Here is a 16,555-nt window from a genome sequence, read left to right as displayed (position 1 = left end):
AAATAAGATAGGTTGATTTTAATCATCAGGACTCTGTGAATGGTTTCTGTTAACATTTGTTTATTCAAGCAAATCTATTCTAAGGTTTTAAAAAGCCACAGAACTTAAGTTCACTGACTACATCATTCATCATCGTATATCTTGGTATTGAAGAAAAGGTTTCAGGCCTTCGATTTTCATTTACTTAATATTTACCATTAAAACATTTTTTATTAAAATGGCATTGATTGTATTTCTGATCAAGGGTATAAAGTAGCAGCGTGTAGGATGAATAAGTTTAGCAATCTACTGTACAGCATGATGGCCATAGTTGATAATGCTGTATTGAACATGAGAAATATGCAAAGAGACTATATTTCAGGTGTTCTCATCACACACACACACACACACACACACACACACACACGCAAACAAAAGGTAACTGAGTGAGGAGATATATTATTAGCTTAACTGTAGTAATCATTTCACTATTCATATCATAATGTTGTACACCTTAAATATATGCTATTTTTATCTAAAATAATCAGACAGGCAGCCTGAAAAGTGTTGAAAGACTTTGACTAGATCAATTAGAGCATTTGGGGAAAAATAATGTTAAGCATGTAGAAAACAAAGCAATGAAAAAATAATGCTATTGCTAATTCCAGGAAAGACAAAAAAGTTTAATAAGAAAGGAAGCATAATTAAAGAATATTATGTTTACATAGTATTAGTAATACATATATTTCTATTGCTTCAACTAAAAGTTGTAAATGTGTAAGAACACCAAGCACTCATCACCCACAATAGGAACTCAATACAAAAGTCTAAAATTTATAAACGAATAAATAGAAATGAGCCCAAATTTATTACAAAATAGAGGCTAATACCAAAAAAATAATAATAGCTATAAGTTGAAAGTGGTTGCCTTCATAGAAATGGCTGGACAGAACATGACTGGGTAAAAGGAAGGAGTAGAGGGGGTAGCTTTTTTGTAATAAGTCTTTTATTTCTACTTGACTTTTAAAACATTCATATCTTGTATTTTGATGAACAATTTTGAGAGCGTTCAGGATAAAATAAGTATGGATCTTTTATTAAAAATTTTTTTTTGCTTTTTTTCTGATTATGTAAGTATTACAGTTACTTTTTAGATTGGTTAGGTAGTAAGACTAAATAATAGCTTACCCATCTTGTAGACTAGTTGAGAAAAGACAACAGGCCCACAATAGCAGTCTCCCCTTTCTCTTTTGCCTCAGGGCTGGGAAATATTTGCAGCTAGTGGAAGTAAATATTAGAAGTCTATGGAATCCAGCCACTAATATAGAGGGTCTTGTTTTTAAGTTCGGTTCAGATTCTTATCTGGTCAGTGTTCTCTCTAGTCCTGGGTTGTGGTCTGGGAATTCTTGCGGTGTAATATGACTTTTCTTGTTTCACTTTTCAGAGGCTTTGAGAAAGACCTTTAGTGAGCTTCATTTTGAGATAGTGCATTACAAAGACTACACTGCAAAGAAAATCTGTGAGGTTCTGAAATCCTACCAAAGCATGGACCACAATAACAAGGACTGCTTCATCTGCTGCATCCTCTCCCATGGAGACAAGGGCATCATCTATGGCTCTGATGGGCAGGAAGCCCCCATCTATGAGCTGACCTCTTACTTCACTGGTTCAAAGTGCCCTTCCCTTCTTGGCAAACCCAAAATCTTTTTTATTCAGGCTTGTCAAGGGGATAACTACCAGAGAGGTATAGCTGTTGAGACTGACTCAGAACAGAAGGAAGCCTATTTAGAAATGGATTCATCACTTCAGAAGAGATATATCCCAGATGAGGCTGACTTTCTGCTGGGGATGGCTACCGTGAACAACTGTGTTTCCTACCGAAGCACCATGGAGGGGACCTGGTATATCCAGTCACTTTGCCAGAGCCTGAGAGAAAGATGTCCTAGGTAATTTTTGCTTATTCAACACTTCATTCATCTTTAAATGTCTAGCTGTGGATCACATAACTGTAATTCTCAGGTCAGTTGCAGAGTGGGAAAGAGGGCAAGTTTACCGATGGAAAAAACTGAAATACTTACTGAAGAGTTTCTTTTATTTAGCACCTCAAAGGGCAATCAGCGTATCATAGAGTGGGAAAGATGGCAAAGTCATATAGTCCATCTCTGTCTTTAGGCAGAAACATGACTGAACCCACTCAACTAGTTTGGAATTTCCATGTTTAACCTCCTCCAACCCTGTCAAAAGTTCTATAATAGCTAACCAACCTTGGACCCTCTTGTGGGAGATAAGTGCTAAAGATCAGAAACTTTTTCTATTCCCACAAATTTGGCCTGCTTTGAAGCACACAAAATGTGGGAAAATAACTTTCCCTCATTTATTATCTTATGTTTCCTTTATTTAAATGATGGTTTTGTACGGCACAGTTCACCAAATGCACACACAACCAGCAGATAAATAGCAAGGAATCCTCTGTAGGTTGCTTCTAGTTCTGTGTCTCATTATGTTTTAAGTGTATGAAGAGCAAGAATTTCCAATGGCAGATAAAGGACTGAACCATAACATCCACACTGCATTTTCATTTTGTAACTTAGACCACGAATCCTGCGAGGTTCCAAGGGGTTAGCTACAGAAGTGAATAAACAGGTTGCCCAACTAAACTGATAAGAGAAGCTGGTGAGAAAGCAGTGGGGTGGCTGCAGGAGACTTTCAATTTCCACTTGCCTAAAGTTTGATGCGGCCACAGATAAATCCACAGAAGCAATGCCAATTTGAGGCAGAGGACGTTGGGGGGCGTTGAGGCGATTGGGGGTAAGTGACACAATACATGGAGCAGAGTGAGGTACAAATAGGTCAGGAGGCAAAGAAACCAAATCTGATGTTGACAGTGAAGTTTCTGATGGTCATAAGATATTAAGCTCTGAGACAACTTCTTTACCTAGAAAGCTGTGGTAGGTCTTGGTTTAACATCTTGTTATTTCAAATGCCTGTTGTTTTGAGGGAAATAACTATCACTAATCACAGAAGATGATAGGGTTTACCAGTTGATTTTTCCCCCCATAGATGGTCACAAGGTTATGTTATGTTTTTCAGGGGTGAAGATATTCTCACCATCCTCACCAAGGTGAACTTTGAAGTAAGCAATAAGGATGACAAGAAAAATATGGGCAAACAGATGCCACAACCTACTTTCACACTGAGAAAAAAACTCTTCTTTCCCCTTAATTGATGCTATTGTTTAGTTGCAAAACTAAACAATAGTTAAAATGCTGCTATTTTATTCTTTTTTTTTTTTTCTTCTTCTTGATAGCTGGAAGGGGAGAGAATGGGAGTCAGGACAATCTAATTTGCATGCAAATTCAAGCTAAATCTCTGGCTTTGCAATAGCTAGACAGTCATAGCTGTAGGCATGATTTTAATTGTGTTTTTAATTTGATGAAAAAGTTTAAAAATGAACTTATAGTAGATACAAAAAGTATAGTAAGTTTAAAAGAAATGTCAAAGATCACTGAGGGAGATATTTGTGATCTGACCTAGCTAAGGAAACCCCTCGTGTGTTGAAGTTGAGGGTATAATGCTCCCACATCCAGCCTGATTGCTGCTGGTGAGTGTGACAAGCTATCCCAGAAACATGTGAGCTTCCTCTCCTGTGCCATGAGCAGACTTTGCTTTTCAGTGGTGAAAGACACCACTGTTTAGACTTAGATTTCAAAAACCTAAGCATGATTTTCCTTGTTTTTATTACTCATAAGTACAGTATTCAGCTCACTTTTAAGAGAAATGATGTTAATTGGATATTAACTTGACTGTTTTGTACTTCCAGTCCCTCCTTTCCCAAGCCATCTTGTACACTAATTTACAAGATTTTTTAAAATACAAAATTTAAAAAATTCTTGTTTTAAAAACTTTAAAAATTCTAAATGTTTTCAATTTCTTTAGAAACTGTTTCCAAACTCCCTTTTCAGCTTTTATCTTAACGCTCTTAATATACATGCTTCTGTGCTGTTGAAAATGATTTGCTTTTTTAATAGCCATTCTGTGTTCGTTTTATGCAGTTGCTCTTTCTTTATGTGTTTGGTTCACTTTAAACCTTTAGTAATTACGTTATCTTTCAAAGCTAAGTTTAAAAAAAAACGTAAAAAATATTTTTAATAGAATAAAATATAATTTTATCTTACTATTCCTTGGAGATTGTTTTTGTTTATTTGTTTTGTTTTGTTTTTGCCAATGGAATCTAATCTTACAGGTAGAAAATGTTTGGATCACAGATATGTTTTCCTTGAGCCTCCCAATGTTGGCTCACACAATTGTATTTTTAAAAATTTTCTTGCATGTATGTATGTATTTTTTTATTTATTGCCACTGCATGGCTTGCAGGATCTTAGTTCCCCGACCAGGGATCAAACCCGTGCCCTCGGCAGTGAAAGCACAGAGTTTAACCACTGGACAGCCAGGGAATTCCCTCTTGTCCATATTTAAAAATTGGGAGTTGTCACATAAAAACCAGAATACTTTCTTTTTTTTTTTTTTTTTTTATAAATTTATTTATTTTATTTATTTATTTTTGGCTGCATTGGGTCTTCGTTGCTGTGCGCAGGCTTTCTCTAGTTGCAGTGAGTGGGGACTACTCTTCGTTGCGGTGTGTGGGCTTCTCATTGTGGTGGCTTCTCTTATTGTGGAGCATGGGCTCTAGGCGTGCGGGCTTCAGTAGCTGTGGCATGCGGGCTCAGTAGTTGTGGCTCGTGGGCTCTAGAGCGCAGACTCAGTAGTTGTGGCGCACGGGCTTTGTTGCTCCGTGGCATGTGGGATCTTCCCAGACCAGGGCTCGAACCCGTGTCCCCTGCATTGGCAGGCGGATTCTTAACCACTGTGCCACCAGGGAAGCCCCCCAAAACCAGAATACTTTCTTTTGAAAGATTAGGATATCTGACCACATTTACACCATGCTCCTGTTTGGCAACAATGGAATGGTTTTACCCAATCCCCATAACTCTCGCCCCACCCCCCAATCCCCCACACCACCCTGCCCAATCCCCTCCACTGAGGCTGCTGCCAATTACCTCATATCACCATGCTTGTGTGATTGTTTTTTTCTTATGTCCAGCCAATTTCTCTTATTTATGTTGCCTGCCTTTTGGGCATTTGAATTCTGGGGATGGTTTAGAGAAGGTGGCAGGAATCGTCAGAAATTCTTCCCAAATCATAGGTTAGGGGACATGATTGAGAGGTAGGGGAGTGGGGACACATATAAGAGAGAAAATGTTTGGGGGAATCAAATCAATAAATTATCTTTCTTGCTAGCAAAATGTCCCAGGGGGACAAAAGGTGCACCACAAAATATCATCAACATTTAATAGAAAGAAGTTCTTCAGGTCAGTGTCTTCGTTATGAAACATGTAAAGGTGGAAGAGAAATTAATACAAAGCCTAGAGAAAGCTCAGCTCTAGGTGTGAAAAAAATCACTTTTCAATGAAAAGTCATGAAAGTCTATGTAATTGAGATGAGAATTCAAACATTCCCAACCACTCAGAAGAAAACAAATTTTGAAAAGACACAAGTAGACTCAAGGCAACCCAAGAACTAAACTCACCATATGCATTTCTCGAGAAAACCTCACGGGAGTTCTTAAGCCTACAAAGATGGTGTTCCTAATATCTTTGGAGATAGAGAACAATTCTTCTGCTCATGATTCTTGTGTTTCATTGCCACCATCTTCTAAAATGTCAGAATTATGCTCGTAAATAGTAACAGAGGTCGATTTCCCAGATCGTTCATCAAAAATTTCTTCATTTTTGGCAATTGTCTTCTGCCTATAAAGAGAAGATGTATCATCACTATAGACTCAAAGGGTAGAAAGGGGTATAGGATATTTGAGAGGCAGAGAAATGTGGTTTTATTCTTTCACTGGTTGGGGGGGTCTCATTCATTATTTGCAGTGGTCTTGAATTTAGTGAGACATGAAATTTGGATTACCAAATTCCCATATGAGGAATTTTCTACATAATTAACACAATGAATAACGTCCCTTTATTAAAGTATTGACCAAAAATTATTTCAATGATTTAAGATGCATCTTCAGGTAACAGAATAATTTCTGACCTGAAGTTGATTTTCATAGGAACCAAATGCAGGTGCATCTAAGGGTAAACCATTGACACCTAAATCCCTTGTAAAAAATTAATAAACAGAAACCTCAGTTAAATAGAGTAGGGAGACCAGAAGGGGGAGCTCTCATGCCCTGAGATGGTAGCAGAGCCCAACAGGAAGAAAGACTCTTATTCTTTCCTGGTAAGAACTCAGCCAATGAAAAGCTACGGACTCTTTGTTTACTATAGCCCTCCCCACTTACTTTTCCCCTCTATAAAAGCATTCTTCTTCCCTTGCTGTGTGGGGCCTTGCATATGGCTTGCCATGGTTGCAGACCCCAAATTGCAATTTTTTGCTGATCCCCAATAAACCCATCTTTCCTGGAGAGATAACTGGCAGTCTATTTGTTTTAGGTCAACATTTTTGGTGGTCCATATGGGGACCAGAGAAGATCCTCAATGGCTCTGGGCTGGTGAGCAAACAAGTGTGGTACCCACAATCAAGCCCATTGAGTTCACTGTTTTCCTCAATGACCCTGGAGGTTGAAGGTACATCTTTCTCCTGGATCTGAGCTCATGCCCTCTTTGCCATTTGAAGCTCTCCGGGCTTTATTCAGGATCTATTTTAAGGTTTTATCTTTCTTGTTAAGGCCTTGTTCTATGTGCAAGTACTTGTTTGGCACTTTGGCCTGATTTTGAGATTAAACTGTTTCTACTGAAGCTGGTTGAGAAGTTGTCAGCCCATTCCTTTGGGAACAGGAGCTGCTTCACTGAAACTGTGTCAGTTCAGCTGTTGGCCCATTCCTTTGGTACAGGGGCGGTTCTCTGGAAACTGGCTGAAAACCCTCTGGTCTGGCTCCTTTGGGATCAAGCTCTTTCCTTAGAACTGGCTGGTATTAGCTTGTAGGCTGTTTGAGTTGCAAGCTGTTTGAAAATTATTCTTTTATTCCAGAGAAAAACCTCTGAGAAATGGGACCCCAGTTATCTAAATATTTTGATGTTGCCCCCCACCCTCACCGCAGGGACTCCAGCCAATTCTATGTTTAAAAACTGTGGTCCTTCCTCATGTGCATTTCTAGCTAAATGGACTGACCCAATCAAAGGCAAGTTAGGATCTCAACAGCCATCACAGGGAACTTTTGAAATCCCCAAACTTAATTTTCCTAAAACCAAATTGGACCACAATAGTTCAAAAATTTCTAGAACTGAGTGGAATGCTTATTTTGAGGCTGCCAAATATTATCAGGAGTCTAAAATTGCCTCTCTGCAAAATAAGATCTTAAGGTTAACTGAGGCAAACAAATAAGTAAAGAAAGATAAAATGGCTCCTGAAGCTTCAAGCTCTTGTTCTTTGGCTTCTTTGTCTCAGGCTCCATCTCTGACCCCATCTTGAGTCTCTCCCTTGGCTCCTCGTGACCAGGCTCTGCCTCTGGCACCATCTTCCTCCTTCCCTTCTATGCTGCCTATACTTCCTCTATAGCCTTAGTTCCCCTATACTAATTCCTTTACTGAACTTCCCCTTCTTTCTGAAATTCTGCCCACTCCTTTTTCCTCTGAACTTGTCAGAACCTGTCCCTTTAAAATTAAGCTGTCTGAGGATCCAGAGCCTTAATTTCTCATACTCCTTGGACTAAAGCTGAACTGTGAACCATAGTCAAAGATTCACCCAAAGTAACCAAAGACCCTCACAGATTTGCTCAGGAATTTACTATAGTCATTCGAACTTACTGACCTGGTTTCTCTGACTTATATCAGATAGTTCATATGCTTGTTGGTGAAGGTCAGGCCCAGCATTTGATGAAAACTGCTAATTGAGGAAATCCTGACAGGTCTCTAAAATTACAACCAAGAAACCTGCTAACTTATTACATGGCTTGAGCAACCACTAGGCGACTGCATCACGTGACTCCTAGGGCTTTTCCAAAGCCTGTTGATTGGAAGAAAATTCAGGCTTGCACACGAAAATCTGACAAACCTGTTCATGATGATTACAGTTGACTTCAGATTGTTTTTAAAGAAAATTCTGCTCTTCCTATAGAGCTTGATTCCACCCAGGAAGCTTTTAATTCTATATTTATTAATGGGTTGAACTGGGATCTTTCCCTTCTATAAAAAGGACCAGATGGAATGGGAAACTACATCCACTCTGGATTTAGTGAATCTGGCAAACCAGTGCTCTCACACTCTAGATGACTCACCTATAAGGAAGATCGCCAAAATTCTTAACGTTCAACCCCAGAAAATGGAGTCTCCTAAATGAGACCAGAACCCTCCTAGTTTCTCCTGTTATTGCAAAGAGCCAGGACTTTGGAAAAGAGATTTTACAAATTCAAGCACTTCAGGTACATTTAGCCCTCTAACCAGTCTTTCCAACATCCTCCCAATTCTCAATGATGGGGCTCCAAGGAACTACAGGGGCTCTTTCCAATCCTCCCTCTTAATTGGCTTAGAGAAATATTTCTCCAGGTTGGGGATGAATCTCCTCCAGTCCTAACAGACATCAGAGCCGCACTCTCAGTGCTCAACCGCACTACTATAAAGCAGCCCCTGCATCAGAACACTAAAACAATTCACATAGTGGGGATCTCTAATGAGCCGCAAGAGATTCCCGTCTCTGAACCTATTTCCTTTCATTTAGGTCCTTTGAGACATACACACCCTTTTCTCCTTAGTTCCTCTGTCCCTACCCATTTATTAAGCTGAGACTTCTTAGAGAAGTACCTTGCTGGAATTTCTTTCTCCCAGAAGGGGGAAATAATTCTAGAATTTGACCACAGTCATCAAAGAAGCCAACCAGGTGAATTAAATGACCCTGTGACATCTTTTATTTGCTCCATCTCTCACTGCCCTAGAACTGATTTTGGAAACACTGATTATTTGTCCCTATTGAATTAGGAGCTACCATCCTCCTTATGGGCAAAATCTCCAACTGATATTGGCAAAATTCACAGTGCACCTCCCTTCAAGATTCAGATAGATCCCTCAATACCTCTTCCCAGAATTAATCAATACCCTATAAGTAAAAAAGCCCTTCAAAGCATAAAGCCTATAATAGAAGATCACAAGGCTCAAGGCCTTGGATTTAACAATAATTCTCAGTCATAAAACTGAATAAACCCAGAGACTCTCAGATAAACCTCCTGTGTTGTTTTGCATAAAAAACTAAGAGAGGAAAGGGAGAGGAGTCTCCCAGCATCACTTCAAATGAAATGAGCTCAGTAGATAACTTCTGTGGCCAGCATATCCCCCTCCTGACACTGCCTGTGCCTTGATTTCATGAGGGAATACCTAGATTCATTTTCACCTATTCCTCACCCAATGCCACACAACTTTCGGGATCTTAGTTCCCCGACCAGGGATCGAACCCAGGGCCCCTGTAGAAGTGCAGAGTCCTAACCACTAGATCGCCAGGGAATTCCCATCCCTTCCACTTTCTAAAGATAACTCAGCCACGTCTTTTTGAGCAGCATCATTCATACCTTAGATGAATGTTTTCTTCTGTCAGGTGCTGTATGGTATATTTAAAATTTTCTTCAGCTTCAGCAAGCTTGGTCTGGAGTGTTTTCTCCAGATTTGCCACCATAGCTTTCTGAAAGACAGGTACATTTTAATAGCCATCTTTCCCAAATTAGAGTCACCCAGAGCAGAGCTATATGGCAGAGGCTTCCTCCCTCCAACTCCTATCCCCACTCCAGCCAGGACTCACCTCTCTCTGGAGTTCCATCTGGGTTTGGTAGAGGGTTGTGTTAAGTGATTCTAGGATAAGAGCTTGAGCATGCAACTCTTCCTCTATGACCTGTGTAAGAAGAAATTGTTTTTGGACAACATGATGATGTCTACCCATTTATTCTCTTCTCCAGGACACCTGGATTCGAATATGAAAGCATCAACTTTAGCTACTCCTTCTCCTGCCCTGTTACTACGCCCTGTTCATTCTACTTCCTCTGTGTCTCACTCATCTATACCCTTCTCTTCAGCCTCACTATCACCGCCCTAGAGCCAGCCCTCACCACAGCTCACATGGGTTGTCAAAATAGCTACCAATCATCCATTCATTAAACAAATATTTATTAAATAACTAGTATGAATTCCAACTACATGACTTTCTGGAAAATGCAAAACCATAGAGACAGTAAAAAGGCCAGTGGTTGCCAGGAGTTAGGAAGGGAAGCAAGGGACGAATAGGAGGACTGAGGACTTTTAGGGCAGAGAAACTATTCTGTACAATACTGCAAAGGAGGCTACATGCCTGCGACAAAACCTATAGGATGTACAACGCAAAGAGGAAACCCTAAGGTAAACTATAGACTTTAGTTAATAATAATGTATCGATATGGGTTCATCAACTGTAACAGATGTACCACACTAAGGCAAGATGTTAATAATAAAGGAAATTGTGCGTGTGTGTGTGCTGTGTGTGTGTGTGTGTGTGTGTGTGTGTGTAGGGGGAAAAAAATCTCTGCACTTTCTGCTTAATTTTTCAGTAACCCTAACACTGCTCTAAAAAAATAGTTTGTTAATTAGGGGAAAAACCTCTGCAAAACCTACTGCTCTATTAGGCATCAGGAATATTATGATGAACAAGACAGATAAAGTTCTTACTTTTATGGGGATACATTCTAGTGAAAGAGATGCAAAAAAATTAAAGTAAATAAAGTAAATACAATAAATAAATTGAAAACAAACCAAGGCTGTGGATAGAAGATGCAGTGTAAGTGCAGGGAAGGGATAAGTGTGGAATCTGCTTTAGATAGATGCTGGAGAGACTATAAAAATGAACCAGATGGGCCTCAGCTTTCAGGTGCAGCCCCATTTACCTCCTACATGTCATCAGGGCTCTTTGCATGAAAAGAGCATTTTCCCACGATGGTATAAACTGGAGAGGTACCATCATTTACTGCAATGGCATTGGGCAAAGCACTGTACCAGGTAATTTTGCATTCTTTCATTTATTTAGTCATTCAAAAATCACTTGCTATGTACTGAATGTCTGTGATATGCCAGACAGTATTCTAGAAACTGAGGAGCAGTGGCAAAGAACATAGACAAAAATCCCTGACTTCATTGAGTTTATCAGGTTTGATGGTTATAAGTCTGTGTAGAAAAATGAAACAGGAGAAAGGACATGCTGGGTGGGTTGTTGAGCCTTTAAGTAGAGTAACCCCTGAGAAGGTGGCGTTTGAAGAAAGACCGGAAGGAGGTAAGGAAGTGAGCCGTGTGGATATCTGGGAAAGAGCTTTCCAAGAAGGGAAAACACCAAGTGCAAAGACCCCAAAGTGGGAGCAACCTGGCCTGTTAAAGAAACAGCAAGAAGTCCAGTGCCACTGGAGCTGCATGATGGAGGGAAGGAATAGAATGAGATGAGGCTGGGGAAAAGAACCACCAGCAGGCAGAACCATCCCTGGACCAAAACAGGACTGGGAAAATTCATGCTTCCACCAGCCAGAGTACAAGACACAGAGCGCTGCGTAGCTTACTCAGAGGGATACTGTCTCAGTAGTAGGGAAAAATTAGCCCTAGATTAAGACTGCTTTAATTTTGCCTAACAAAACTTAAAACCAAGGCTTGAAAAATCAAACTGTTTCCAAGTAACTGAATCCCAGAACAAAGCTCAACGATATTTAAAGGAATACAAAAATATTTAGCACCTAATAAGGTAAACATCACAATGGCTGGCATCCAATAAAAAAATTACCAGACAAGCAAACAAACAAGAAAATATGACCATACATGAGGAACAAAATCAATTAATTGAAACAGACCCAGAAATGACACAAGTGATAGAATTAGTAGCCAAGCTCATTAAAGCCGTTATTATAACACACTGGGTCTACTTTACACCAAAGCCCATCCCTTTACCTTGTGGGACATTGTGGTCTGTTTGCCCATCAAGGGTGAAGCCCTGCCTGAGCTCTACAATATCATGCCATGCTTTCATAATGGCTAATCTTTTCCCAAACATGTCCATTCTGGATCCAAATTAAATTCTCAGTGGAAGAGGAACTACAAGGAAGTTTGTGGGTTTAAACAGTTTCCCTTCTGGTGTCTCCCTCATGGAAGTGCTGTAATTTGTCCCAGAAGAAAAGTTCCTAGAGAGGCTGGTGGGGGGTGAGGTTCACTCAGAGTTTTAAGGAAAGGCCTGAAGGCAGCATTCCCAAGGAGCAGTATTGTACTTTTCAGAGTTCAAAAGGAAGAATCTGGCATTTTACCATTTAAGGTCCTTTTGTGGTTTGAGCCTTACGAGAAATGGGAGGCATTTAACATTGAAGATCACACAGTATATTGTGCATATACTTGTTCAGATCTGGCTCTAAAAAGACAATGGCTTTCTTTTTCAGATAGTTCTAAAATCCTTTTGACTTATTGAATCCAGCAAGCTCAGCTTTAGATCTTCTGTTTTTTAATGGTTTGGGGAAAATTATCATAGATTCCATTTTATTGAGAGTGTGTCATTTTAGTGATATATTTGTAAGAGGCTAATTTCACAGGAAAAATGAAAAAGCTTACCTCTTTGGTCTTTCTCAGCTCCTCTAATTGCAAGGTGTCCCTTTCGTGTTGTTTTAAGAGCTCCTAAAAATAATTTTATTTGGAAAAGGTCAGCACTGGGGTTCTGGCACTTCTTTCAGAAAATTAAGAAAGCCGGAATAGGATTCAGGAATATAATATTCACCAAAGTTTAGATGTTGCTTTAATGAAGCACACATTATAAACTAATGACATGACATGTTGAAGTTAAATAATGAAAATCTTACTCATGTTCAACCCTAGTGCATCGAGAAATATTAAAAGAAATCATATTTTCATTAAAGCCTTTTCTTTTGTTTGGGTACAGATTTAATACTGTTAATATCCAGTTCTCCACAGACTGAAGTTTATATTCATTGTAATCCCACTCAAAATACCAACAGGCTTTCTTGACAAGATAATTATAAAATTTATATAGAAATACAAAGGATATAGAAGAGCCAAAATAATCTTGAAAAGCAAGAGCAAAGTTGGAAGATTTTTCTCCCTGATTTCAAGCTACAGTAATTAAGACACTGTGTTGTTGGCCTAAATATAGACAAATAGTTGAATGGAACAGAATGAAGAGTCTACCCCCTGCCCCCTCAAATACAACAAAGACGCCAAGGTAACTCAATGGAGAAAGGGACATCTTTTCAACAAATCATTCTGGAACAATAAATATCTATATGGAAAAAAAAAGACTTATGGCCTTTACCTTGCTCCATACACAAAAAATATTCAAAATAGATCATAGAATCATAAAAGCTAAAATTAGAAAGCTTTTTAGGAACTAGAATATCTTCATGTTCTTGGAATAGGCAACAGTTTCACAGAAGACACAGAAAGCTGTTACCATAAAAGGAAAAAATTGATAACCAACTTTCATCAAAACTGAAAACTTCTGTACATGGAAAGACAACGTCAGCAAAATGAAAAGGCGAACCACAGGCTGGGAGATAGAATTCGCGACACGTATATCTGACAAAGAACCTGTATCCATAGTTTAAAAAGTACTCCTACATACCAATTATAAAAAGATAAGCAACCCAAGTTCTTTTTAAATGGCAAAAAACTTGAACCAAAACTTCACAAAAGAAGACATATAAATGGTCTAATAAGCATATGAAAAATTGCCTGACATAATCAATCATCAGGGAAACTAAAGTCACAATGAAATACAACTTCATACCCATTGGAATAGCCAAAATTAAAAGAGTGGTAATACTAATTGTTGTTGATGATATGGAACAACTGGAATTCTCATATAGTTAAGATGTAAGAGTAAAATGATACAACGACTGTGGAAAATATTTTGGTAATTTGTTATAAATTTAAACCTATCCCTACTCTAGAGTCCAGAAATAACACATCTAGGTATATACCCAAGAGACGTGAAAGCATATGTCTACAAAAATAGCTATACAAGGGTATTTATAAAAGCTTTATTGGTAAACGCCAAAAAATGGAAACAACCAAAATCTCCAAAAACAGAAAAATGGTAAACACATTGTGTGATATTCCTACAAAGAAATACTACTGTGCAATAAAAGGAATAAATTGCTGATATGAACAATGAATGGATAAATTTCACAGAAATTATTGAGGGAAAAGAAGCTATACACAAAAGGGCATATACTGTATGATTCCATTTATATGAAGTTTAAAAACAAGTAAAACTAGTCTATAGTTGTAGGAATCAAAAAAGTGGTTGTCTTGGGGCTGGTTTTGAGGGAGATAGGGTTTATCTGGAAGGAACACAGGCGTGCTCTCTGGGTTGATGAAATATTCTAGGTCTTGATTTGGGCGTTGGTTACATGGATGAACACATTTGTCAAATCTCATCAAACACGAGCTGTACATATCCAAATTTGCTTAGTCGAGTTTGCAAGAGTGCCCTTTCTCTTCAGTTACAGTCAAGGATGAGAAGGCCATTCAGAGACTGGGATTTTGGTAAATAGGGAATTTCGGGTTCTATATATGTTTAGCATTCTATTATTTCCTGTTAATTACAATTTTCAGTCCAATAACCCTGTGGTAAGACTGCCTAGATAAAGGACAGCAAGACTGAGAATCTGCTTGCATAAATTTCCAGGGAAGCCGGAAAAGGAGGACCATGCCCCAAAAGACAAAAAGTTTGCCCCATTACAGAGGTCCCCCTGGGAACTGGAGGTCCCACCCAGACTGCACTTTCAACCATTGATGTGCTTTGGGCTGTTACCTCCTTCTCCCGATTGAAGTTCTCAAAGATAGCACTGTAGGAGTCATGTATTTTCTTCTTCTCTTCTTCTGACTCTAACTCAAATTTTTTGGTTATCTTCTGTCCTGTGGAGGTGAGGAAATCACATATATGGGTAAATGTAGGAAAAACAGACATGGAGAGAAAACCAGAGTATCTGAAGATAATAGAAATTCCAGACTGGGTCAAACTCAAGGTCCTTCCAGGCTGGTGTCTAACCTCTGAATCTCACCTGGAGATGCGTGAGAGTGAGGTGAACATGGAAATGGTTTTCCATCACATCAGCCTTATGGGATTTACTGCTAATGCCTCTGGTTCTTTTTGTGTAGTTTATTTTGGATCTGTTGCTTATTATTTTGTGCGTTCCCTCTGCTGAAGTAACCACTATGTGTTTTTGATACCCTTATCTTATAATACAGCTCTTGGCTCATGTGACTTTTCCAGCAATAAAATTTATTCTGTACTTAGCCCTGGGGCAGAGCTAGGCTTAAGTGGATTTGGGGGACAGGGGAACCTGCCAGCAGAGCCCCAGTACTAAACAGGGGGAAGGACGGGTGTAGGTCTTACACAAATTTCTTCTTCAGCATTGTGGTGCTAGGGGTGGATAGGGAGGCAACCCCCGGGCTCACAAGATAAGTCTGGACTGAGCTACACTATGAGCAGCTAAATTCTGGTCTTCCAAAACTGCTCGTAGCATCTTAGCATGGACTCTGGCAACATGGGATGAGTGTAGTACGAGTAGCTGGGAGTCTGGGTGATGACGTGGGCTATGCTACACCAAGATTCCAGGTAAAGACTCAAAGAGGAGCAGCTCCACACCCCATTCCCCAGCCTTGACTCCAGGGTCTTCATGCTACCTCCTGGGAGTCCAGGGTGGGAAGGGCCTTAAGGATGACCTTTCCCAGGGAGTATCTGCATTTATATGAGTGATTTGTGAATATCAACTAAATCTGATCTGAATTGTGTTGGGCTAGGATGTGGAATAGGTTTATAGAGCCCGCAATTCTACCTCAACTAGTCCTCTAGGTCAGGGAGCAGTTTCCAGAGATTTCTCTCTCTTTTTTCCATTTATGAAGAAGCTCAGTGGGGGTAGGAAAGTCTCCTATAGGGCACTATGTATGATCCAGGATCTGTGCTAAGTGTTGGAAATATTTAAAAAAATACACAGCAATATATGACTGTGTCAAATCAACATGTTGTACACCTTATATCAATCCTTATATCAATTAAAATGTATCTCAATTGAAAAATATATCAAACATGGCTTCCTTTAGGGGGGACATGGGAGTATGGACTGTGTTGCCCCTCCCCCAACAAGTGAATATTTGAAACTAATTCAAGAGCTTTTTTTCTGGAACTTCGGGGTCACCTGTACCCAGAAAACAAGTCTGCAATCCTACAGATTACCACAATCCACAGATGACAACACTAAGAACCAGTTTCTGGCCAGGCACTCATCTCCGAACGCACCAGTATCTCTGGAAGCATCCTGAACCACTTAATGGTAACCTACTCAAATACCTTACTGAAAAAATACACAACTGGAAAGTAACCTATGTTAAACGTAAATTTTAAAATGAGTGTGCTGACCTAAATGAACATATCTACAGCACACAAAACTGTTTTGCTCCAACAAAGGCCAGAAGAATAAAAGCCTGAAGAGGGTCTTAGGCCACACTCTTGCTCACATTGCCTCCTTTAACTCCAGACAGGCATCACAGGCATGGATTCCTTAAGGCTGAAGAGAGAG

At 39.4% G+C, this 16,555-nt stretch overlaps 2 protein-coding genes across 6 annotated transcripts in view; one reads left to right on the top strand and one right to left on the bottom strand.

The window, feature by feature from the left end:
* CASP8 (caspase 8) overlaps positions 1 to 4,004 on the top strand; it is a 49,824-nt gene extending 45,820 nt beyond the window's left edge. For 4 of the 5 annotated variants that reach the window (XM_059928452.1, XM_059928451.1, XM_059928449.1 and 1 more), the window contains 2 exons: positions 1,424 to 1,925; positions 3,070 to 4,004. In XM_059928452.1, coding sequence (XP_059784435.1) covers positions 1,424 to 1,925; positions 3,070 to 3,205 — 638 coding nt within the window. In that variant the 3' untranslated portion in view covers positions 3,206 to 4,004. The remainder of the gene's footprint in view (positions 1 to 1,423; positions 1,926 to 3,069) is intronic. The other variant, XM_059928453.1, reaches the window with a different exon arrangement.
* A 1,655-nt stretch (positions 4,005 to 5,659) lies between these two features.
* Positions 5,660 to 16,555, bottom strand: part of FLACC1 (flagellum associated containing coiled-coil domains 1) — a 91,875-nt gene continuing 80,979 nt past the window's right edge. Inside the window, exons 10-14 of the mRNA XM_059928475.1 lie at positions 14,788 to 14,891; positions 12,570 to 12,632; positions 9,769 to 9,858; positions 9,542 to 9,651; positions 5,660 to 5,786 (exon numbers count right to left, since the gene is read on the bottom strand). Coding sequence (XP_059784458.1) covers positions 5,660 to 5,786; positions 9,542 to 9,651; positions 9,769 to 9,858; positions 12,570 to 12,632; positions 14,788 to 14,891 — 494 coding nt within the window. The remainder of the gene's footprint in view (positions 5,787 to 9,541; positions 9,652 to 9,768; positions 9,859 to 12,569; positions 12,633 to 14,787; positions 14,892 to 16,555) is intronic.

Source organism: Balaenoptera ricei, chromosome 7 (assembly GCF_028023285.1).
Source record: "Balaenoptera ricei isolate mBalRic1 chromosome 7, mBalRic1.hap2, whole genome shotgun sequence".
NCBI classification, from domain to species: Eukaryota; Metazoa; Chordata; class Mammalia; order Artiodactyla; family Balaenopteridae; genus Balaenoptera; species Balaenoptera ricei.
The sequence above is the reverse complement of the archived record's forward strand: the minus strand, read 5'-3'. Positions and strand labels throughout refer to the sequence as shown.